Genomic DNA, 25,483 nt, shown 5'->3' on the forward strand with positions numbered 1-25,483 from the left:
ACACTGATACAGGGAGAGCTGTCAATCACTGTGTGTGGGCGGGGCCATCAGGACTCTCACTGGCTCCCCGAGGAGTCCTGTGCTATAAATCATATAAACCTATGGATCCCACAGACTCAAATCTTCCCTCTTCTATATCCTGCTGTCAGAGCAGCCAAAATACAGTGTGTGCTCAGTGAAGTTTTTGATATATACTAATGAATAAAAGTACTTAATGGATTTCCAGACTGATCATCCTCAACACAAGTGTTTTTTTGTTTTGTTTTTCATTTTAGGAATTTGGTGAAGAAATTTTGTCCGAAACGTTCTTCTAAAGATGAAGAGCCCAGGTATTTGTCTGTTTTTGTTTTGCTATTTTTTTTATTTTTTATTTATATTGTAGTCTCACAATTTGTTAGTTGTTTTTTTTTTTGTTTTTTTTAAATTCTTTGTTTTTTTTTAAATGTAGTTATTAGAGATGAGCGAACACTATTCAAAACAGACGTTTCGAATAGCACGCTCCCATAGAAATGAATGGGCGTAGCCAGCACGCCGGGGGTTAAGCGGCCGGCTGCCGGCAAAGTCTGCGTGCCGGCTACATCCATTCACTTCTATGGGAGCGTGCTATTTGAAATGGCTGTTTTGAATAGTGTTCGCTCATCTCTAGCAGTGATTGAGTCATAACCAAGAGTTTATTGGGCCCAATGATCTGTAATTGCAGATGGTAAATGAACCCATTTGTTTGTATGGCCCCATACACAATGTCTATAATTTTTACAGATCAGTGTCCGGGCTATAAAATCCGTCCGCAAAATATAGGACCGGTCCTGTTCCTATCTGTGTCACTGATTTGCCCATATTAGTATATGGCATCATACAAGTCTTTTTGCATATCCGTGATTGTCAATGATATACTGATGCATTTACGGATATGGTTTTTGTGGAATATGTATCAGTTTTTGCAAAGCGTAAAAACCAATATGGTCGCGTACTTATTCCTTCTAGAAATGTTTGGATAAATTGACAACTGTGTGTTACCATTCCCATTGTCAAAGAGTTGGGTTTTTTTTGTTTTGTTTTTTTATGTAGATTTTGAGCCCCATATAGGGATCACCATGTACATTTTTCCCTATCAGTATGTCTTTGTAGAATGGGAGGAAATCCACGCAAACACGGGGAGAACATACAAACTCCTTGTAGATGTTGTTCCTGGCGGGATTCAAACCCAGGACTCAAGCGCTGCAAGGCTGCAGTGCTAACCACTGAGCCACAGTGTTGCCCCCCTTGTCAAAGAGTTGTGTCCCTGCACATCTGGACAGTGGCAGCTTTGATTGGACAGTGTCAACATAGTATAGGGACACGCCCCCTAGTGGTAACATGCAACTGTCAAGTTATTTGTAAAGGATCCAGTGGTGGATCCCTTTAAAGGGGACCTGTCACCCCTCCATGAACTCCAGCTCTTTGCACCTTAAAAAAGTCTGTTTTACTGCTGATTGGAATTTTTTCTGTAGCCCCCACAATTCCTGAGCAATCATTTCAGCATATAGGCTAATGAGACTGTACTATCAGGTGGCTGGTGTCTGTCTGCTCCAGCTCGGGACCACCCACTTGACTGTAGATAGTATAAGTATCGTATTGCGTTCTGCAGTTAAAAGGAACGTTCGGAGCTAGAGAACAAAATTGCAACTGTTGCAGAGGTGCCTATGGAAGGATGCAAAGAGCGAGCTGGTGGAGGGGGTAAAAGGCCCTCACTATAGCAATATGATGGAAATCTTTACCTTAATTTAATGTTATTTAGCGCTAAGGTTTTGGTCATGTCTAATTCCTGTACTGTTCTCTATCACAGCCATAGGCAGCTGATACCAGTCAGTAAGAAAGGGTAACGTTCAAATAAGTTTGCCCCAAAATGGTGATCTATAAATGACTTCCATTACTATACATCACTGGATTCCCCTAACAGCCCTCCATAGGCCTCACAATGAATCTGAGGGCCTGTTGTTATGTTATATTACAATGGTTGACTATGACCGCTGTAATAATGGGTTGTAATTGATAGGTCACATTCACATATATCAGACTGTGATGAGCAGCGTAACAATGGGAAATATGTTTTATTTTGTTTGTTTCTTTTCCTCCATTCCAGATTTACGTCATGTATAGCCTTTTATAATATACTGAACGAACTGAATGACTATGCCGGACAGCGGGAAGTAGTGGCCGAGGAAATTGGACACAGAGTTTATGCCGAAATAATGAAGTATTCCTATGAGCTGAAAGCTGAGCGAAAATCGGTATTTTATTTTAGCACTTTAGATATGTTTTATACTCTAAAAACCATAGAGCTGTGCTATTAATCAGTTATGTGTAGGTGGCTGGAGCAGGGTGCTGGTAAGGGGCTAGGGGTGGGGGTTCTGGCTTCAGAGCCATACCACAGGCAATAGCGCCCCCTCCACAGGATATAACCTCCATATAAGCAATGCTTTTACATGTAGGGGCTATTGGGAAAGGGCACCTGAAGGCGCCTCTAACAGTCTGTGGGGTGCGCTGGGTGTAAATTTACAGGCCGCAGCTCAGGGACGCATGATAGTGCAGACATTGCTGACTTGTTATGGATGAATCCTTGGGAACCCACTGGCTCTGAATGCCCTTCATCAGGCTGATGGAAATGTTGGTGTGCATCAGGATATTAAGACAACTTGGGGTCCAAAAAAGGAGGAAACAGAGAGTAGGACCATCATGGTATTCCTGGATAGGTGTGAGGTGGTCACCTGATGTAGGGCATTCAGAGCCCAAAATATTGCTCAGATTTGAGATTATTTGGCTTCATGGTCTACAAGGGTTCTAAGGCAGCATCAGAATTGGACCAAAATGCGCCTGCCACGACTGTTGCAGCTTCTGACAGTCACGGCTTCCCTCTCCGGAGTAGGCCCAAATGAACGGGCCTAGTCCGGAGGGTGCTGCCGCGAGGCGGACGCCGAGGCTGACTCAGCTGCAGAATCTGCCTGAAGAAAGGACAACTTGCTTCTTTTTACCGTGAACCGGAACATACAGCTCGCGGTCTACATAGATCTCTATTGTGAGGGGGCGGATTCTGAGGTGGATTCAGCTTCACAATCTGCCCCCTTTTGTCCCATTTGAACGAGCCCTAATATTTCTTTAACCATAATAAAATGAGAAAGCTCAACAAGTTCTTCACAATATTCCACAAGAAAGATGGACAGCGCTGATAGTCCGAGCAGTCTGCCCTGGAATTATTTACCCTGACAACCATGTAAACACCAGAGTGCCGCCTGTCTGTCTCTTTGAAGTGGCCTAGTACATCCATGATCTGCCGTGGGTTTTGATGTAGTTTCTTAGAGGCGACGAGGCACACTCAAATCTGGAATAACTCTGTAGAATTGAATGTTTTTGCATCTATATTGAGGTCATGTCAGAGTGGGTTTTGTTTTTTGTTCATTTTTTAAATACATTATTTTTTATAATACACATAATGTAGGATAATAGTCTAATCAGAGATCGCACAATTACTTTTAATGTCCAGTAAAATGATTTTCCTCTTCCATTAGCTGTAATTGACAATATTTTTCTTTATTTTCATGAAAGCATCTGCAGGAGGGGCGGAGGGCACAGCAGTACCTGGACATGTGCCTAAAACAAATGGACAGTGTAAGTCATGTCATCTTGTTGAGTAGTTTAGTTCAATCTTAGCTTGTACATTGTATGTTAAAAAGTTGTCATTTTGTTGTCCAAGGAAGCAATATATATCATGGTGCACGACTCCATGGTACGGGAAATATCTATGTATTATTGTACCTGTAAGGCCGTATGGTACAGTTCACACACACATCTACAATGTTACATGTGCTGATGAGAGAAAAACATGTCACGTGTTTTCACATTTCAGGTAGTTAAGACAAGCAGCTGCTTCACTGACATGTTGATTTATCTGTTTATAATCTTGCAGTTTTACCATGTTTCTTTGTATTGTTTTCAATCTATTTTACTTTGTATCCGATTTGTTTCTAAACATTAAATCTTACAATCTCTGCAGAGTAAAAAGAAATTTGAGAGGGAATGTAGAGAAGCGGAAAAGGCACAGCAGACCTACGAGAAACTGGATAACGACGCCAATGCCACAAAATCTGACGTGGAAAAGGTAAAATATGACATTTAGGGCAATATTACCCTCCTCTGAAATGCCCTTGAATGTTCTAAGGCCTGGTCTCATCTGCGCATGGGTTTCCGCTTGGGGACCCACCGACCGAAAAACTAATCTGCATAAAAAAGCAGTTACCTGCGGACCCCATAGATAACAGGGACCCCGTGTGGTTTCCGCTTGGTTTCTGCATGAAAAGTGCTGCTTGTCGGACTTTTCTCTCTGCATTTTCATGCGGAGAGGGGAACAGAATGACCCGAACGCAGATATGAACCAGGTCTAAGCCTATGTTATTTCCTTGCAAATCAGAATTGCAATAATACCGTGAAATTGACCCCAGTGTGTTCTGTGCTGTGGAAAGTGGAGAAGTGCACAAGCCAATCCTGCTTCCCCCGCTCTCTAGTCTTTATTAGAGATGAGCGAGTACTAATCGAAACGGCCGTTGCGAATAGCACGCACCCATAGGAATGAATGGACGCAGGGGATTAAGCGGCAGGACGCCGGCCCCATCTGCGTGCCAGCCGGCTCTATTCATTGCTATGGGTGCATGCTATTTGAAACTACGATTTCGAATAGTACTCACTCATCTCTAGTCTTTATCTACACGGCAGACAGTACTGCATTAGTAGGCTTTTGTCAGCATATACATTGGTTTCTAGGTACTGTTCTGTTATAATAAACCTGCCAGCCTATATTCACCTGACTGGCCTGGAAAATGGCAATTTTTCTGCCTTTTAATTTTGGGCTCCCGCTGTTTAAAGGAACTTGGGGTAATAGAGTTCTGGCAGTTCCTTAATGTAATGTTAGACATTGCCTCTGCTGAAAAATGTATGTATAAGTCTGGATAAGCATTTTTTCATAGCCGTGGGGGGTCCAAAATGCTGTGATGTACAGGTAGACTGCTGTTTGCAGGTTCCTTGCGGAGTGCTGATTTAGCAGCCCCTGTATCTGCAGGGGGGGGACACTGTAGGGAAATAAAATGTCTGCTGACCGCAAAGCGATAGCGCTGCACCGCTCTGACTACTAGAGTTCAGATGTATAAAGGAAAAATACGTGTTTGCTACTTGTGGATTAACCCTTCGCCTTGCGAAGGATAAAATCTGCATAAAAAATATCAGCAGATGGCTGCCGTATATATAATACTGTGAAAGATTTTTCCACAACCGCCTAAAACTTTTGCAGAGTAAGAAAACTTTCCAAAATAGAAGTGTTAATAGTTTTGTCAATTAACAAAATCAAGTGAATGAACAAAATCTAAATCTCATCAATATTTGGTGCGTCCTTTGGAGGAGGAGGAGTCCTGGAAGTGATAATACGGCCCCCACAGAGCCCCGATCTCCACATTGTTCAGTCTGTCTGGGATGACAAGAAGACACAGAAGGATTGGAGCAAGCCTACATCCACAGATCTGTGCTTAGGTCTCCACGATGGCGGGAACAACCTCCTTGCCGAAGGAGAAATGGTCAAGTGTATAGCGAAGAACTGATGGAAGGCAAAGGGCGGTCACACCAAATACTAGTTTGCTTTAGGTTTCTCTTTTCTTACCAATAGTTTATATTTGTCAATTGACAAAACTATTAGCGCTTCTATTTTTGAAAGCGTTCTTACTTTGCAGCATTTTTTCCCTGCCTGCCTAAAACTTTTATACATATAGATATGCAGGGGCCATCAGCTACTGGCGGAGTCTTCCCATCATGAATACAGTGGACAGTTGTATTTTGTGTATGCCAAGTGCCATTTTGTTTTTGTACCATTTGGACTAATAGAGTGGACATATTCCAATAATATTATTTCTTTACATAGAGCCATAGGGTCAGGTGTAGGGTTGAGCCGATCTTGAGATTTCAGGATTGATTTTTAAATCCTTTTTCCGATCATTTTCCACCCGATCCCGATGGTGAAATTTGCTTGATCGCAGATGGAAATCCGAACTTTCCCGATCGCTCAACCCTAGTCAATGCTTCTCTATGGGAAAAGTCACTTTTAGGGCTGAGCCAATCTTGAGATTTCAAAATCCGATTTCCGATAGTTTTCCAGCCGATCGTGAAATTTGCTCGATCGCCGATGGGAATCTGATCTTTTCTGATCCTGATTGCTCAACCCTAGTCAGGTGTCAGTCCCACTTTACGTTGCCTCTTGTATAAATTGTCTTATTTGTCCTTTTCTTCCAGGCAAAACAGCAGCTGAACCTGCGCACACACATGGCGGACGAAAGCAAAAACGAATACGCGGCACAACTACAGAACTACAACGCAGAGCAACACAAACATTTCTACATTGTCATCCCACAAGTTTACAAGGTGAGTGGTGCCTGTTTGTGCGGGATTATAAATAATCTATTTGCACCCCTGTTTGTCTGTTAAATATTTACTATACAGTGTGTACTTTTTAGGATAAAAGAAGGCATTGAGTGAAGTCTTGGGTGTGTCAGGAGGATTATAAAGGAGTATAAATATACCATAGTATTCCAATATTGTAAGATAAACAGAGGAAAGTTCATCTTGTTTTTAAGAGAAATATGGAATGTCCAGGATCATCCTGGCCAGAGACTGAGGGAGGTCCCGGGTTTCCTTTTATATGGGTTCGTTGCCGGTCATTAGAAGATGTTTTGAACAATGACTTTCCTTATAGGTTTCCTGTTTATTTTACTTTGGATACCTGTTAACTGAGGCCAAGTCTCTATTTTTTCACACTTGTTGTGCTAAAACAAAGGAAACCATTATAATACTGAACCTCCACCCCCAGCAACAGCGTGAAACCCTATCTCATGTAGTTCTCTGGTGAAAGCCATGTACTAATATTATATTGGGGGATTCTAAGTTGTTAGATGGGGTCTCCTAATCACGTTCCTCACCCAACCTGTCTATGTAGTATGATAGGCCTACACATTACGCTAGGTTCGCGCCTGTGTTCGGGTTTCCGTTGAAGGGGTCCACTTGAGGAAACCTAATTTGCTAAATAAAAAAAGCTGTTGCCCTCGGAAACTTGCCCCATAGACTTTAATGGGGTCTGCCAGATTTCCGCCCGAAAGGGACAAAACAATGCCGAGAGAAAAGCGCAGCTTGCAAGAATTTTCTCTCTGCATTTTTAAAGTAGAACGGGGAACAGAACCCCCCAGCTGAGAACCGAATGCAGGTGTGAACCTAGCCTTAGATTCATTTTGATCAGCCTGGCCGACCAGGCTGATCAAAATGAAGGTAGAAGATAGATAGAAGGTGTCGCCTTTTTTTGTCAATATTCAGATGAGCTCTTTGGAGCAATATGGACGTTGCCATTGCTCTGCTGAAGTAAGCATCAACACCCTCCATTGCTCTAAAGAGTTCACTTGCATATTGACAAATGGTGATCTCTTGGTAAAGGTGGCACCAAATCACAAGGGGAAACAGTTTTATTCGGATGACATCTTGGTCCTGGCGACAGACTCCCTTTAATAGCTTGCTTAGGGCAGGTTCACACCTGCGCCCTGGTCTCCACTTTAAAGGGGCTCTATCAGCAAAATCCTGCAGATAGAGCCCCACATATGTGTGCATAGCCTTTAAAAAGGCTATTCAGGCACCGTAAATGTTATATTAAACTACCCCCCCCCCCCCCCCCCCCCCCCCCCCCCCCCGTTTTAAAATAATAACTTAAGAAAGAATGTTCTCTACTTACGGAACGTGCACGCTGGGCGGGCATTCAGGGTGTGTCTTCATCTTCTTCCCCACCTCTTCTTCCTCTGACGTCTTCGGGTCCCGTCCTCCTCCGGCGCTTGCTCGCGGACACTGATAAAAAAAAATAGCCCGGGCGCATGCGCAGTAGCACGCGGCTTCTACTACGGCTACTGCGCATGCGCCCGGGCTATTTTTTTTTATCAGTGTCCGCGAGCAAGCGCCGGAGGAGGACGGGACCCGAAGACGTCAGAGGAAGAAGAGGTGGGGAAGAAGATGAAGACACACCCAGAATGCCCACCCAGGGTGCACGTTCCGTAAGTAGAGAACATTCTTTTTTAAGTTATTATTTTAAAACGGCGGGGTAGTTTAATTTAACTTTTACAGTGCCTGAATAGCCTTTTTAAAGGCTATGCACGCATATGTGGGGCTCTATCAGCATGATTTTGCTGATAGAGCCCCTTTAAGGTTTCCATCTTCTGCCCGAGAAACTGGAAAGGAGACAGAAACAGGCAGTCACTTTTCAAACCCATTCATTTGATTGGGTTTGCAAAGTGTCCGCCCGTGATCGTCTTCTGGTCTCTGTGGCGAAACCGTTTTTTTCTTTTTTAACCGGACAGTCGGACATGCAGAACTTTGTGTCTGGTTAAAAAAAAAAAAAAAAAACTGTTTAGCCGCGGACATTGTCTTGCCGCGTTTCCGTCTCCTGTCGGCAGAAGACGGAAACCTGAAAGTGGAGACCGGGTGCAGTTGTGAACCTGCCCTCAGTGTGCGAAACACATGGCCTGTTTCTTCCAGAAATAGCACCATACCTCTCCCTGGGATATATATGGTAATATAGCTAAATTCCAATATGAATAGAACTGAGCTTCAATACCGCATGCAACCTGTGAATAGAAGTGGCGCAGTTTAGGAAGAAAGCAGCTACGTTTTTCTACTCCTGGACAGCCGCTGTAGCGAAATTATCGACCGTTCTTGCCCTTTAAAAAAATAAATAAATTCTATCATGGCCATTTCTATTCCAGAAATGTCGCAGTGGCCTTTTGCGATTAAACTCCTAAGTGCTTATAATATATCGGTGTCCACTTCTATTTATAGAGACCTGCTGGATGTGAGGTCATAGCTTGTCCCAGACATTTCCATACATAGTAACTAGCATAACTCTTGGGTTTTCAAGGAAGTCTGATAAATATACTGTGCTCATTGTATCCTGTATTTATGCTCCGATATACAGAGCAGTCCTGCGGCAGAGCCAGTGGTGAAACATTAAAGGCTTGATACGGAAATGTTAGTTTTCTAAGTAGAATGTATTTCATCTTGCACTAATGGTCCAGATAGTCAGGTTGGCCAAGTCTTACATGACTGTTCTTAGTTAGAATGGATGTGAGAATCGAAGCAAAGTGTAATGGATTGCAGTTTTGCAAGAATGTCTCTTAAAGGGAAGTTGGATTTTGTATGTCGGAGTTGGATTTGCTGTGTAAATGTTCTGCAACAAAATCTACAGGGATACATCCGCTGCAAATCCTCACAGAATCCTGCGGATCCCGATCACTTATCAGTCGCCTTGTATTGATGTGGTGGTGTCTGTCGTCCCCTGCCAGACTCTCCTTTTCACCAATGACCTATGAACCCATTTGACCTTACGTTCTGGTGGCCAGGAGGAAAAAAACCAGCTGTGTTACAGCTAAAGCTGCAGAAAACCTACCCGCAGCCTAAATTGGCAGATTTTCACAATGGGATAAGCCAAGCAGACCCACAAGACGGAAACCCGAAATTCTAGTGTGAAACTAGCGTCACCTATGTATCTCCAGGCTGGACTGATATGCTTTGTTCTGGTGACACTCCCTTTAAATCCCATATACAACAGTGGGTCCTGTATGTGGCAGTGGGCAGTTTTGCTGAGTCTATGCCACACGTGGCCTGACCTATGCCGTTAACTAAATCTGTACAATTAGCAATGTACCCATCAGTAAAATATGGCTTTTGTTGCAGATTTTTTTTTACTTTCCTTTGGTACGCTAAAGGCAAAATCTGCAACCAATCCAGGTTTGAAAATCTGTGCAGAAAGTTTACAATGCATGTAGAGGAGATGTAGCTGCATTTTGTTGTTTCACCTTATATTTTTGCTGCATATTCAGCGAAGTGCTTGTTAAAATATTTTTGTGGTGGGGTGATATGTCATTTGTAGGAGAGGACTAGTAAATCTGCCCGCATAACCTGTTTCATTCCTCTTGTCAGAATGTCATTGTCTCCCTGCCATCGCTCTTCTCTGTGTCAAAGTGCAGGAAAATCTAGTAAAATATCTGAGCATGGGAACTACTTGATAAAACAGTGGGCCACAGCTTAATAGTAAGGGAGTGTTCACACTACCATCTGTGTCCGACAGGTAGCGTCCGCTGCTAATGTCTGTGCAAAATTTGGCACGGACATTAGCAGCGGACACTAGCTGTGTCCATGACATTTTGCATTGATTTAAATGAACATCGGGTGCGTTCTTTTACAGTCTGTGTCTGTCCTTAAGTGTCCGTTCCTAAAGATTTCTTCTTCCTAAAGATAGACTTCTCAAGCGGACAGCAAAACCCAACATGTAGGTTTTTCTTTCCGCTTGAAAAGTCGGACATCTTTAGGAACGGACACTTAAGGACGGACACAGACTGTAAAAGAACGCACCCGATCTCCATTTAAATCCATGCAAAATGTCACGGACACAGCTAGTGTCCGCTGCTAATGTCCGTGCAAGATTTTGCACAGACATTAGCAGCGGACACTAGCTGTCGGACAGAGACAGTAGTGTGAACGCTCTCTAAGCGGTTATTGCTGGGCCTTAGGACATAAGGGAGTGGACCACTACCGAGATCCGTTTTAGACCACTTATATGCTGTTATGGGGCATTTAGAGACATGAAGAGATTTTGATAGTGGTAAACTCCCTTTAATTCAATAAAAAGCTGGTTGTTGGTGAAAGTGTCCATACACCTCCAGGATTGGACCCTCATTGACTAAAAGCTCCCTCTTCCAACCCACTCTCCCACCCTTACACATGTACGTTGGGTTCAGCCAAGACACCAACTTATTTCCCAGAGGAACAAAGTTTCAGCATGATAAAATTCTACGTTCCCCAACATTGTTGGAGAACTGTTAAGTCATAAGGTAGCCACGTGTTCCCACCAAAGATGATAGGATTGGTTGACTTTAGATTTCTATGTATTGGGGCCTTTAGACTTCTATGTATGGGGACCTTTAGACTTCTGTGTATGGGGGGGGCCTTTAGACTTCTGTGTATGGGGGGGCCTTTAGACTTCTGTGTATGGGGGGGCCTTTAGACTTCTGTGTATGGGGGGCCTTTAGACTTCTGTGTATGGGGGGCCTTTAGACTGCATATTTTGATGGTCCAATAGCTCAATGCAATTTTTATTTTATTTTTTGGATTGCATGAGCAATAGAGATGAGCGAACACTATTCAGAACAGCTGTTCCGAATAGCACGCTCCCATAGAAATGAATGGACGTAGCCGGCACGCGGGGGGTTAAGCGACCGGCCGCCGGCAAAGTCTGTGCTTCCATTCATTTCTATGGGAGCGTGCTATTCGGAACGGCTGTTCCGAATAGTGTTCGCTCATCTCTAATGAGCAGCTCTATTTTCTGCTGCACGATGTTCTTTATACTACGGTACATTGTATTTCCATGGTTTTTTACTGTAGTATTTTGTTTGACCCTGTATTTCCTATTCACAGCACCTTCAGGAAATGGATGAGAGGAGAACGACGAAGCTGAGCGAGTGTTATAAAGGTTTCGCTGACGCAGAGCGAAAAGTTATCCCAATTATCTCCAAATGCTTAGAAGGAATGGTGCAGGCGGCCAAGTCTGTGGATGAGCGCAGAGTAAGTGCGGGTTTTATTTCTTCTATGGGCTTTCCTTTAACTAACCCCAGTGCTGCAGACTGAGCATTATATGGGTCTGAGCAGTATCAGCGAGGTGTATGCAGTCTCGCATTGTAGATGTGCTTTATAGAGAGTCTGTCAGGTCCTTAATAGGCATAACATCAGGGTAGGGGACTCCAACACATAATCCAACATAACCGTGTGGTTACAGATACTGATATTGTAGACCACAAGTGCCCTGATAGTGGTCCCAAGTGCTCAGTTTCATTGGTAAACCCTGCTCAGTGCTGCCCCCTTCCGTGTGATTGACATCTACACCATGCTTCAGTGTCTGTGTTCTCTGCATTGCCATCTGACTGCAGCACACATACTCACAACCCATATCAGCTATTATTGTTTTGTATAATATTATTGTATATAATATTTTGTGCTTTTCTACTTTTATAACCTTAGGACTCCCAAATAGTTGTGGATTGCTTTAAATCTGGATTTGAACCCCCTGGAGATTTCCCTTTCGAAGACTACAGTCAGCATATTTACCGAACGGTTTCTGATGGAACAATAAGCACCCCAAAACCAGAAGTATCAAGAATTGATCCCAAAATCACAATGGGCAAAGCTAAGGGCAAGCTATGGCTTTTTGGAAAGAAACCCAAGGTGAGATGGGACAGTGCGTTGGTGTGGGGCTAACCGGGTATAGACGCCTTCTTATCAGTATGTCCTTGAAAGAAATTTTAGGGGAGTACCTGCTTGTGCCCCCCTCTGTTAACCAGAGCAGGCAGCTATTGCACTGTATGCTTCTCCATCTTGAGTATCTGGATCATATTAGCAGGTCGTGCGCGGCCCCCAATTTTCCAGTGCATGCAGTGACTTGTTTAGGTGAGATGTTGCATGTGGATTTCCCCAATGAGTACAGGACAGGGGAATTATGTTTGCTTGATGGAAAAGGTAATTTTTGAATCCACTGTCCATGGGATAAGTATTCACACTTATCCCATGGACATATATATATATATATATATATATATATATATATATATATATATATATATATAGAACATTAAACATGTGGTCTGTGTATTTTCTGTCTGTAATGTAATTTATATTTTGGAACTATCTGCATGGTATGTGGTTGCTTAAAGAGACACGATCATCATAAAGGATCATATAATATTATATGCACACATGCAATTACTTTGTGTTTCAAATGTGCTGACTAGAGATGAGTGAACACTATTCGAAACAGCCGTTTGGAATAGCGCGCTTCCATAGAAATGAATGGAAGCGGCCGGCACACAGACTCTGCCGGTGGCCGGCTGCTTAACCCCCCGCGTGCCGGCTACGTCCATTCATTTTTATGGGAGCATGCTATTCCAAACGGCTGTTTCGAATAGTGTTTGCTCATCTCTAGTGCTGACATCTAGTGGTCAAATAAGCATGCACCACAGACTTATCCAAGAAAACATCTCATTCTGTTGTTGTTGGTACCCTGAAGTTTTGGGTTTGTGAACTCTTGAGTAGATAAGGGTATATTTACGCAACCAGGCTGATCTGTGCGCCACCTGTTTTGATTTGTTTTTTTAATGAGCTCATTTTATTTTTTATTTATTTTATTTCCATGAAATCCCATTATCATGGTGTGAATAGGCTTAGATGGTTGCGTTGCTGTATGCTGACATTGTCTGCACTGTGTAGTATATAGACGTATGCCAGGCTTTTTTGGCGTGTCAGTCATTTGGTCAGATTATATGTGACACGAGCAGACATCTGTATGTAAGAATTATTAAAAACCAGTGACAGACCTGTTCCCACCACGTCAGTAGATTTCCATTGATCAGGAACGCTTGTTTATTTGCGACTCGCGTGAATGACATTTTCGTTGCTTTTGATCCCGGCAGCAGTTTCTCTGCAGGTCTCTGCCTGGTAAGAGGAGAGGAGACAGATATTTATATTGCTCTGTTATTCCTCCTGGAAATGTACGATCCCATTGTCAGGAATGTCTTTACTTAGACTAGGGTTCACACCACAGATTTTACATCGGGATCCATCATTGCAGAGATGATCTTACTGACGACAGATTTTCTTCTCCCAGTCACTTCAATAAGGGGTTTGGGAGGGATCTGACCAAAGATGGTGCTGGATTTGGTTTTTTTATGCTGATTTGTTTTCAGCGACCGGGAAAAGGAAACAATTGGGGGCAGAATTTTAGCATCGGATTCTGTTGCAAAAACATCACCGTGTGAACTTTGCCTAATACAGGACAAAGTCACACCATTAGAGATGAGTGAGTAGTATTCGATCGAATACCTTGCTCCCATAGGAATGCGTGTAAGCGGCCGAACACCAAGGGGTTAAGCGCAGTGAATATTTGATGCGCTTTAATCCCTTAGTACTCGGCCACTTACACGCATTCCTATGGGAGCGAGGTATTCCATCGAATACTACTCGCTCATCTCTATCCACCATGTAGAGACAAGGGGAATGGTAATGACATTATTATTATTATTATTATTATTATTATTATTATTATATTTCCAGGAGGAATGGCAGAGGAATGACACAATACAGATTTCTAATAAACCGTGCTCTAGAAATAGGTTTTTTTGTTTTTTTGACAGAATAAAGGAAGCAATGTCAACTCTAATATTTCTTCCTTTGTTTCTGCCTTTGTTCTTACTCGGTGGAGGATGAAAAGTGAACGTCGTGTAATTTTCATCAGTCATTCAGTGTTTGGGAAGTTGGGTAATATATATATATATATATATATATATATATATATATATATATATATATATATATATATATCAAAAACAGAACTGAATTCTGACCGCAGTCTGTTGTATTTTAGGAAACCAGCTGAGATTTGTGAAATGCTGAGTATTTAGTTTTTTTTGGCTCTTTTTTTTTTTTTTACTCAGGTCTCAAATAGCAGATTTGCACTAGATGGTCCAGGAGGATGATGGGAGTGTTATAGCAGTTCATTGCTTTAATATACAAAGTGACCACAGGCAGCGGCCAGGGCATGGGGGATTGGCGGCTCCTACCCCAGTTGTGCCTTGTTCAGGGGCTTGTAATGCAGATGTAGGAGACCTGATGTACCCGCCTTGTTCTGCACAAGCCTCATGGCCGATTATAACATGATGTGTACGGGGAGATTGGGTTCCACGTACGTTCCTCGTTTATACAGATCTGTGACAGGATCTACAGTAGAGGGCGAAAGAAGTGTCCCAAAATCTCCTACATAACACAGGACAGGGAGTCTGATCAGGCCTCAGTTTGGGTGTAGAAAAGCTTCCAACTCTGGCTTCAAACTACTATAATTATGTTAAATTATGCAATTATTAATATTGTAGAATTAGACGGATAGTTTGTGACATATTTTCCTTTAGAAGAATTCAGCTAGGACTAGGTTTTTTGCGAATTGAAGCTGCTATTACTGCTTTTTATCTGACCGTGGCTGTCGGCTATTTGGGAAGAAGTTGGAGTGGGGCTGTAGAGAAATAGAAGTAGGAGTCATTGTTGGCACACGGACACAGCCCTGGTATAACATGAGACATGCACAGATTTTCCAGTAGTTTTCCATGGGATAAGTAAAAGCTTTGCTACAGGAATGTAAGTTGAAATCAGGCATATACCAGATTGTGCAATATATTATATAAGAGAGAGACAGATAATCCATATAATATATGGATTATAAAATATATTATGTAAGGTATAGGCAAGGAAAGTTTAATCTTATTAACTAAAATAGTCATGTCAGGGCTATGAGTACGGGAGGTATAGATCCAAGAGCCATGTCACTGGTGGATAGAGCGACCTCTGCAGCTTCTGCATAGTTCTCATATACAGTGTTTGGTTTCTCTTGGTGGATACACAATCCGTACCTTCATTTTTGGATTTTTGATTTATTCTATTCGGTGACACAACCTTAATATGTTGGAATGGAGCTCCTAGATCAGATCCTTGAGATCAGTGACCACTCCTAGTGCGCCTGCTTTCACAGCGGTGTATTGCTGGGATATGCCACAACATAATGGTCGGTGGCCTCGGACACCGGGGTTATCCCTGCCACTCCAAAGAACTAGAAGACAATGACCTTTTCCAAAATCTTAGGGCATATTGACTCTCAACCACCTGCTGCAGAGCGAACTACAACACTGCTCCATTTGCTCGGTGTCCCATTAGGTAGCGCCGCAGTCTCTCTATTCTAATTTTTGTGAGTTTTCAGTAGTCAGATCTGTGTGGTTTGTAGTTTTATATCTTAGTGATATATCATTACTTGTAGCAAAAACATGTTCTGTTTTGTACCCCAATATCAGACTAGCACCCCTCTCTGGTCACCTCCTGGAGTATGTGGTCCTCAGTCCACTCTGTCAGACAGGGACTTAGTAAATGAGGTGGTGTGCAGGCACAGGGGGGCTTCTTTAAGAGGCCTGAGAAGAGCGGTAAGTCGTACAAAGTTTGCTGTGTGATGTAGTGTCACGGGATGGTTTTTCTATAGAACCCGGCTGAACTCATGGATTTTCAATGTTCCAGTCAGATTTCTGCCAAGTTTACTAGCACTGTGCGGGGTGCAAAAATAAAAAGGAAATCTGACAATGAGATTGTTAAAATCAATGAATGGGACGGTCTGATGCATAGCTGACCAGAAGGATGGACAAACGGACAGGTAACGCTCGGTTCACTCTAGCATTTGTGTCTCCTCTGTTTGCTCTCTGCAAAAAATAAAGGGGGTTACCCATGAACCCCATAAAATATAACTGGGTCTGTTGGGTTTCCATTGGTTTTTTACTGAAACTGGTGGAGAGCAGAGTAGTTTGTGCAGGACTTGGCTCTCCGCAGGGTTTAGGTGGAATCTGTGTCAAGGCAGATGTGAACCTAACCCAAGATGGCCGACCCCAATGGAGCCTGATGCGACACAATGTAATGTAATCTAGGAATTAATAAAGGAACATACAATCCATTATCCATCTGTTCAGCCGGGGCCTCACTTGCCTTCTTATTGGAGATATTTCTAGATGTGAGCATACATCTTATACGGAGTATCTTTAGTTTTCTCCTGGTTTGGGGTGTGTGAACAAGAGATTCCTGTAAAACGACCTGTCTTCTGTCACCTATGGATAGTATATGACATGTTTGCCTACATGTCATAGTTTTCACCTTTGCAGTGACACGCATGGGCTGTCCTATATCTCTGCCGGCGAGGTGCAGTGTGCATGCTGTGTTGTTTGTGGTGCTTACATGTATATATGTAACATGTCATGGCTTATAGTAGAGTATATAAGAATCAGGATTCTTCTGCAGGTCTTCTCACCTGTTAGCCGCATATGGTCACATATGTAGCATGTTCTGTACCTGTCCATATTGATACTGTATGAAGGCCGTAAAAGCTCTCCCTCTTATATCCACTGCTAAATAATGGGGGGAAAATCCGACTGAATAAAATATAAACTATTGAGAGATATGACAGTATGGACATCGTACCGAGGCCTAGCTATGGATAGCTCATCAGTATAAAGCATTCATTTGGGGCTGGACAAACCCTTTAAGCACTTTTTGTATTGGGGTGCCCAGTACTAGGAATGACTCGTATCCACCGATTCCATTTTCATGTCTACTTGCCGGGAAAAAAATGCCCATCTTCTGTTTTTTGGATATGTATTATGGCTCTTTTTGATGTAGGTTCCAGATTTTTTTTTTTTTTTTTTTTTTTTTTAAGGGGTGTGCATGTGTTAAAAGGGTTTGCAAGTTCTCTCATTCTTTACTTACTCACAACCCTGTACATAAGGTCCTGAATCGCAGCTCCATACTGGATTCTGGGTACAAGACACAGGTTTAGGGTATAGGTTGGTATAGGCGAAGTAATGCAACCTGACATATGCAGTAAATGCTATTATTCCCCCCTTCTTTAGATGTCTTCTCTGCGCCACCATTCAGTAGAAATCCGGGTGTTCTTCGGTATGAAAATGAGTTCTCTTGCAGCACTAGGGGCGGTTCCCAGTGCTGCGAGAGAAATCTACAGCGCCACCTCCATCTTCTTCTGGAACGCCCTCTCCCTGTGTCGTCTTCCGTCCTGGGTTTCAATCTTTTAGGTCTCAGACAGAGCCGACTACGCATTCCCGCGGCCAGAAGAAAATTTTCTTGTGGCCACCTACACAGTTTACTGTGTAAGCGGCCATTTTTTCTTGTGGCCTGAGCTTGCTCAGCCCGAGGCCTAGAAGATTGAAACCCAGGACGTTCCAGAAGAAGTTGGAGGTGTCGCTGGAGAGTTCTCTCACAGCATTGGGGACGCTCTCAGGGCTGTTTGAGCGCTAGAGACCGCCCCCAGTGCTGTGAGAGAACTCATTTACATACAGAAGAAAATCTGGATTTCTACCAAACGGCGGCGCGGAGAAGAATAGTCTTTCTTAAGGCTATTCCTACGTGTTAGTCAGAAAAAAGGAAATCCAATGATAGGATCCCTTTTAACATTTTCTGTAATAAGATATCACAGCATAGAGTGTCATCTGTAGGATATATACGGTATATTCGCTCCAGATGGTTTTCATGTCCCCTGTACAATTCACAATAAGGTTGCGGCTTTGTCAAAGACCATTATTAAAAACCTAATGAAAATGAGTTTCCGTGCCGGAAATCTTCCAGGGTTGTTGTCCCTCTCTACGTCCAGCTAGTGCGACCACCCCCTATACCAGACCCCTATAGACCATGTCCTATAATGCAGTGATAGGGAAACGTGCCGACTCCCGGGATGGTATATCATGTGGTCATATTTCTCATTTTCTCCTGGATCGTGGAGCGGAGGTATCTAGCAATATAATCTATTTTTTTTTCACACCAGTGCAGACTTTTGTTCCAATATCTTTCAGTAACTTGCCATTTCTTTCTGCTGCTGGGGAACGGTTCAGTGGTCATTGAGGATGGTAAGCAAAGTGTGCTGGTCTGTGTCCCATCATGCCAATGTGAGTGTCACCGCTTGGTACTTTGTTTGTTTTTGTTCTTTGACTTCTGTGGCTCTCGGTTGCTCATGAGGGCGATGTGCTTTTTTCAGGATCCTCCATCTTATTGCATAGCCAGTAGATCTGGAACGTCGTGGCCTGAGTAGCACACCTCTGTCGTGTCAGCCCTCTCCATTTGTGTGACTCTCGCTTGCTTTTTTAGACCTTTGTAATTGCATAATAAGTAACCATATCATTTATGCAATATCCATCCTCTAATATGGCGTCTTCACACGGGTGAGGGTTATCCTTCTGCTTTCAGTCTTGTGTCCCCTGTAATAGTATGTAACACATATTTCGTTATAGTCTCCTAAAATTGTGTTACAAAATGACTACAATGGTGTGGGCATTGCTTAAAGGGAACCTGTTGTAGGATCTGCAGACGCCATGTTATAGATCAGGAGGAGCTGAGCAGATTCAGTATCATTTATATTTATTGTATTCATTGAAATCTTTATTTCTATGTATAGCAGTACAGTGGGCGGCACTATTGTATGTCCGTCATTTATAAGGGAGGTTATTTATTCTCTTATAGGATAGAAGACAAATTCCTGGATAGGGGTAGGAGTCCAACCACTGAAACCCCCACCAATCCTGAGAATGGGGTGTTTTTACCCCCATTGTGAATATAGCGGTGATGGATGTAGATGCAGCCCTGCTCCCCTTGTACCCCTGCTCCCCTTTCGTTTAAATGGAGAGGACAGAGATAGCGGAGTACTGTACTTTGGCTCACTCACAATGGGTCCCCATTCTCATGGTTGTTGGGGGTCTCTGCATTCTGACCCCTACTTTGTTCTCTATCCTATTATCTTTTGACATAACTTTTTAAAAATGCAAAAAATAAAAAAACAGATGATCATTTATTTCCCCTTAAAGGTAGTCAGTCACCAGAACCCACTATATCCACCCAGCCCCATAGATAGGATAGGGTCACCTGGATCAAACGGTGTGTTCCCCTTGTGAATCTGTCCCTCTGGTGCTGATAGAGCGCTGTTTTTGTCAGGATGGAAATGAGGATTTTGACACAACTAGGACGTTGCTGTTGCTCCAAAGAGCAATGACAAAAACTATGTCATCTGTGTAATGGAGGCCGTGATTCAGTAGGGGTGACCCTGTCCTATCTATCTGGGGTGATATGTTGGATTCTGGTGACTCCCTTTAACATTTATTCTGTGTATTTTTATGTGCCATTAATGGATCTGTTAAACAGATTATTGGAATGTGATGTGAACATCGTTTAAGATTTGTCATCAATATTAGATTGGTTGGGGTGCAAATCTCAGCAGGACTCTCAGTACCCCCTCCAGTCAGCTTTATAGAGGGGACACGTGTTCACATGAATTAGACAATGGTGCGTTACGTAGAACAGCCGCTACAAAGTATGACCTTCTGTGGACTGACCGATGTAAACAACGAAAAGGCCGCAATGCTACATCCCCTTCAAGCAGCTGATTGACGGGGCGGCGGAGAGTCGCACCTCCACTGATCTAAATTTGACCCCCCTTAAAGAGGACCTTTTATGTCCTCATTGATGTACAGTTTTATATTCAGCGCACCCTCAGCTTTCCCAATATGCGCCCCGGTGCTGGAGATATCGGTGCCCACTGCCATAAGGGTAGGCCTTACAGATCCGTGTCTTCGCAATGATGTTGAGCTGTAAGGCACGCCCTTATGACAGTGGGGAGATATCGGTGCAGAAACTAACGGCACACGTATCTCCAGCACTGGGACGTATACAACTCTGCGCACTATCGGCTTTGTAGTGGTATATAATATCGCACCTTGATGAGGACATGAAAGATCCTATTTAAGGATAGGCCGTCAGTTTTATAACATGAGACCTTCTCCATCCATCACATTGTCAAGAAGGCCTGAGATGATAAATCACAATAAATCAAACAAATTCATGATGGGATCCTTCAAGAAATCTCTCTGGTCTGATATATGAAGTACGTACTATATAATATTGTGGTATTTGGCTCTGGAAAATTCCCTAAATTCATGGAGAATGTTGATGTTCTTTACCCCCCTACACATGATATGATATACAGCTTATTACTAGGAGTGTTTCGTACCCTTTGGTTTTATTACATTGTATTGTAAACTTTTCTGCTGGAAACCAAACCGATCTATCAGTAATTGTCAGCTAAACCCCTGACGTCCCTTTAAGAGGTGACGTCCTACATGTTTAACTCTAAGATGCCCGTCACATATAAGGAGGATATTAATCACCCCTAATATATGGAAATGGAGGCGATTTGCATTCATACGGTATGTTCTCCGCCTGGACAATGTTGGCGTGGTGAATCAGTATGTTATCATTAATGACTTATTCCAGACACTGGAACAGAGGAACTTGAGCAGAATTTTTCCAGGCTGAATAAACTGAGGTGATGTCACATTTGCCATTTTCATGTGTTTTGGCCGGACCCCAATAATCATATTTTTCCTGGTTAAGTGGTGTTGCTTCAAGGTCAGCAGCTTCAGAGCCAAGACGCTCCTGTATACCGCAGTCTCCTCAGTTCACTCTCATTCAGTTTGTGTGCAGCTTAAATAAGTTGCATTACTATAAGCCAAATCCATATCTGTAAGTTAGCGTTTTCTCTTTTTTAGCGTGCTGAATAGGAGGACTTTTCATAGTATGGAGCTGGAGAAGTGAGCAATTTGTTTTTACTAAATAGATGGCTCCCCCTTCCCCTCTCACAGCATGTCACACACAGCCAAGGAAACTACAATTGTTCTCTCCTATTCTGAAAAACACCTGAACATTTGGGGTTTGTTAACATCACTGAGTTGCACGTTGCGTATGTTGCCTCAAGATACACGGCAGGCTTACATCCATGTGCTGTCATTGAGCAGCCGATCCCCATAAGATTTGGCCCCATGGTTATTTTGTGCGGTTTACTCTCAGTAACTGTAGTAGTATACTACTTATTTTTGCATAGGTTATCCATCCAGAATATTTCCGTAGCTTGAGAATTGGGTTGGGCATTGTGGATTATTGTTGGGTTTGTGTGGAATCTGTAAAATTGGTGTCCAATGTGGTCACACCCTTGTGGTGGAGGAGGGGGGGGGGTGTCAAGGGGAGGTGTAGGGTTGCCTAAATAGATTATAAAGACGTATATCCACTCCGGTGTGCTGAGTGGTCTTCCGTTTGGACATCTCACTTGGCTATATTCTTGTGCACCCTTTTATGGGTCTCTTACACCAGGCTTGATGTAACCTCTGAGGGATCAGCTAGGACCGTGTTTGTTCTCCTGATCAGACGTGTGCTTTGTTTGCGGCTTCACTCTCTGTTCTTCTGGCTAGCTTCCATTCCTGTTGCTCATTTTATCTTCCCTCTACACAGGGCCCGGCCTTAGAAGATTTTAGTCATCTTCCCCCAGAGCAAAGACGAAAGAAACTGCAGCAAAGAATTGATGAACTGAATCGAGAGCTTCAGAAGGAGATTGATCAGAAGTAAGTGTCTATCTCTTTATCGGCATCTCCATTATCTGCCCTTGTCCAGGAATCACTGATGTGTTTTCAGCATATATTAAGCTTGGTAAGATGTGCAGGATCTCAGAAGACTTTATTTGATGCCTTGGTTTTCTGTTGTGAAACCCAAATTATAGAACTTAAAAAGAAAACCTGAATTTGGTTTAGGATTGAACAGATCATTTTGGCCAGTTCCGAGCTCTTTGTCACCTACACTTTAGATGGAGCAGTGGGACACATGTTTGACTGCTGGTTTATTTAACAACGTTTCATAAATGAATAGTACGAGTGAATAGAATAAACTTTGTAATTTAGCTTATTTAAAGAAATAGGTTTTCTTCTCCGTTTATTAGGCAGAGTTACTTTGTATATGTTCCCCTATGAAAAAGGAAGGGTAGGACAAGGCTGCTACAAAAGACACAACATAATTGCTGCTTTTACACTCTTACACTTGTTCTGTGCTCTTTTAACATTGCTAGGTTGTAGATAAGAGGCTTCCAGTGCACAGAATGAGGCATTAAATCAATTAACAAGCCAAATGGGGCTTCCTATGAATAGTATATAAAAAGGCAGTTACATTGAAGATAAGGAGTGGGCAAACGGCTTAATACGTGGTGAAGGAAACATCTTATTGAGAGACTTTACAAAGTTGGGGGTAATTGCTCATGGTCTCCATTCCTATTGTATCCAACTCTGACTTTGACTATCCCGGGCCAAGATGACCATCAACCGGCAAGAAACACTTGGATCAGTGCTCAATTGCTTTACCTATTTACATAAACCAATGCAAAGTTAGTGAATGAGAGAGTCACTGTTGTGATTTCTCCCCCCATTTATCGGCCACGAATCTACACTAGACAATGTACTTCCAGTTATCTTGCATCTTATATACTGCATGATGTATACAGTCAGATGACCATTGAGCTTCTATTCTTCCCTGTCTTAGAGAGGCTCTGAATAAAATGAAAGACGTCTACGAGAAGAGCCCACAAATGGGAGACCCCAGCAGCTTGCAACCAAAAATAGCCGAAACGATGAACAACATTGAGAAGCTTCGAATGGAGATACATAAAAATGAGGTCAGTCGTCAGAAGTAACACGGAAAGGCTGAAGTTATCTTTTAGAAGTTTGCTGTGGTTTTTAACTCTTTCTCCACTGCACATACATTTGACATCGATGAGACGCAAGGAATTTGCTAAGATGCAGATTGGTTTATACTCCAGCACAATCTAGTTACATTATATATATTTATCTTCTAATTGTCTTGGAGTTCTACCCATGACGTTGCTCAGTCCTGCAATGATCCACTGCACACACACTTACACTAGACCTATTAGACTTACAAGGTTCATGTCTTAGCGGTAACATTTTTCTTCTTTCCGTTTCCAGGCTTGGCTGTCAGAAGTGGAAGGCAAGGTAGCACAGAGAAGTGAAAGGAGGCACAGCGCCGAGGCCAACCACCTGGTGGCACAAGGAAGAGAGAGGTTATTATTGGGGAGAGAGGCTAGCCTCCGGCAGTCTCCGCTCAGCAAACAAAATATTCTTATTTTGAGTCCAATAAAAATGGCGTCCATTTACATTCACTTACCATAAATACCACATATGGGTATGGGTGACGTAAATCCCGTGGGGCCTTAGCCTAAAGAGGTTTTCCACCCTGGACAGGTGGAAGCCATAGATGGGTGGCCCCAAATATTGACCTCTGTGTATGACCAAGGACAGAGAGCGGATAACAAGTAGCAGCTTTCTTTCTGCTAGACCCTTCCAAGGATTCCTCTAGCAAGATATACTGTTTGCTGGGGGTCCTTTCTTAAATGGTAGCTCCGATCTTATAAAGTAATACTATATTCTTAGGGTACGTGGTAGTTTCTGATAAGCTCAGAGACTGCTACCAATCCTGATAATGGAACTAAACCAGAGCAAGTAAATGGGTCTATGCTGCACCCCCCTCCACAGCTGGGGCCGAGGGCTCTCTGTGCATGGAAAACGGGGGATGGGATGTAGCAAAGCTGTCTCGTCACTCTCAGGATAGGTGGGTGCCACAGAGATCAGACATCCAAACCATGGCCTAGCCTTGTCATAGGCCATACATATGGAAATGACTCTTTATTACTTCTCTGGAAGATCTGGGGAGTTACAAGTGTGTACACCAGGATGCATAAAGGGGGAATTTACTGTGTGGAATCCCCCTTAAATCTGAAGATGAGGGAATCTCTGGAATTTACCGCTAGTAGGATATGCACTGTGTTGTGGGGACTGTACTTCATAAGGATCGGAAGGAAGGGAAAGTAATAAATAGCAGAAGCCTGGAATATCCCTCCGGCCAGGCTAATACACAATGTAAAGAAAAAATGCTATGTTAAAGGGCCGCTCCAGCTCTATATTATATCTATATGCCAGGAACCTGGTTGGGTGGTATTCTAGGAGATAGAAACCCCACCAGTGACCTATAAGGGACTTGTAGGGGTTACGTGTGTGTTAATAAAAATCATAAACGTGCGCTCAATGCTGTTCTATGAGAAATAAGACACTATTTATCCAGCACTGAAGCTTTGGTAGTCCCTTGGTCCTTGCGCACAGATGGTCATGGGGTGTGACCACTAGAGCCAGTCTGTTTCTCAGTGATGATGTGTTGTACTTACTGTCATCATGGCTGTCATCACTGAGCCATCAGGCCGTTGAATAGAGCACATCATCACTGAGCCATCAGGCCAGTGAATAGAGCACATCATCACTGAGCCATCAGGCCAGTGAATAGAGCACATCATCACTGAGCCATCAGGCCAGTGAATAGAGCACATCATCACTGAGCCATCAGGCCAGTGAATAGAGCACATCATCACTGAGCCATGAGGCCAGCATATCCAGCTCACCGTATGAATAATGTTTTTTTGCTATCTCTTGGCAGTCCGGAAGGGAGTTACACAGAAGATGCGAATCAGGAAGGCAGAATACAACCTCAGCCCGCTGTTCACCCAGAATTCGATGATGAGTTTGATGATGACGACCCCCTCCCAGCTATCGGACATTGTAAGGCGATCTATCCATTTGATGGTACGTATAATACATTTGGCTCACTCTACACCGCTGTGCATGTAACCTATACAGGACCATATACACTGACAATGTTCTTTAGGTATTCCTGGCCATTGTTGGCTGTGTAATGTGCAAGTAGAGGAAATCTGTTATTATCTGTTTTTCTTTCTTTCTGCTTTTTTGTTTTTACATCGGGCTATATTTGCTCCTTGAGTATGACTGACTGTGTTCCCATCTGTGTTTTGGAGCTGCTGTTTAATGATGGAGCGGAACAACAGAAACGTTCTGCCGTAATGATGACTATGTAGTGAATC

The 25,483-nt window shown here is 43.0% G+C and overlaps 1 protein-coding gene across 6 annotated transcripts in view; it reads left to right on the forward strand.

The window, feature by feature from the left end:
* The window catches only part of FNBP1L (formin binding protein 1 like), a 100,021-nt gene that overhangs the window by 70,103 nt on the left and 4,435 nt on the right, over positions 1-25,483 (forward strand). Inside the window, exons 3-15 of one of the 6 annotated variants that reach the window (XM_075286761.1) lie at positions 276-329; positions 2,123-2,270; positions 3,583-3,645; positions 4,031-4,135; positions 6,307-6,435; positions 11,515-11,661; positions 12,115-12,318; positions 15,981-16,106; positions 18,567-18,620; positions 22,006-22,115; positions 23,080-23,212; positions 23,523-23,617; positions 25,042-25,187. In XM_075286761.1, coding sequence (XP_075142862.1) covers positions 276-329; positions 2,123-2,270; positions 3,583-3,645; positions 4,031-4,135; positions 6,307-6,435; positions 11,515-11,661; positions 12,115-12,318; positions 15,981-16,106; positions 18,567-18,620; positions 22,006-22,115; positions 23,080-23,212; positions 23,523-23,617; positions 25,042-25,187 — 1,514 coding nt within the window. The remainder of the gene's footprint in view (positions 1-275; positions 330-2,122; positions 2,271-3,582; positions 3,646-4,030; positions 4,136-6,306; positions 6,436-11,514; positions 11,662-12,114; positions 12,319-15,980; positions 16,107-18,566; positions 18,621-22,005; positions 22,116-23,079; positions 23,213-23,522; positions 23,618-25,041; positions 25,188-25,483) is intronic. The other 5 variants (XM_075286762.1, XM_075286763.1, XM_075286764.1 and 2 more) reach the window with 5 other exon arrangements.

The sequence above is a fragment of the Leptodactylus fuscus genome, chromosome 9 (assembly GCF_031893055.1).
Source record: "Leptodactylus fuscus isolate aLepFus1 chromosome 9, aLepFus1.hap2, whole genome shotgun sequence".
In the NCBI taxonomy this organism is placed as follows: domain Eukaryota; kingdom Metazoa; phylum Chordata; class Amphibia; order Anura; family Leptodactylidae; genus Leptodactylus; species Leptodactylus fuscus.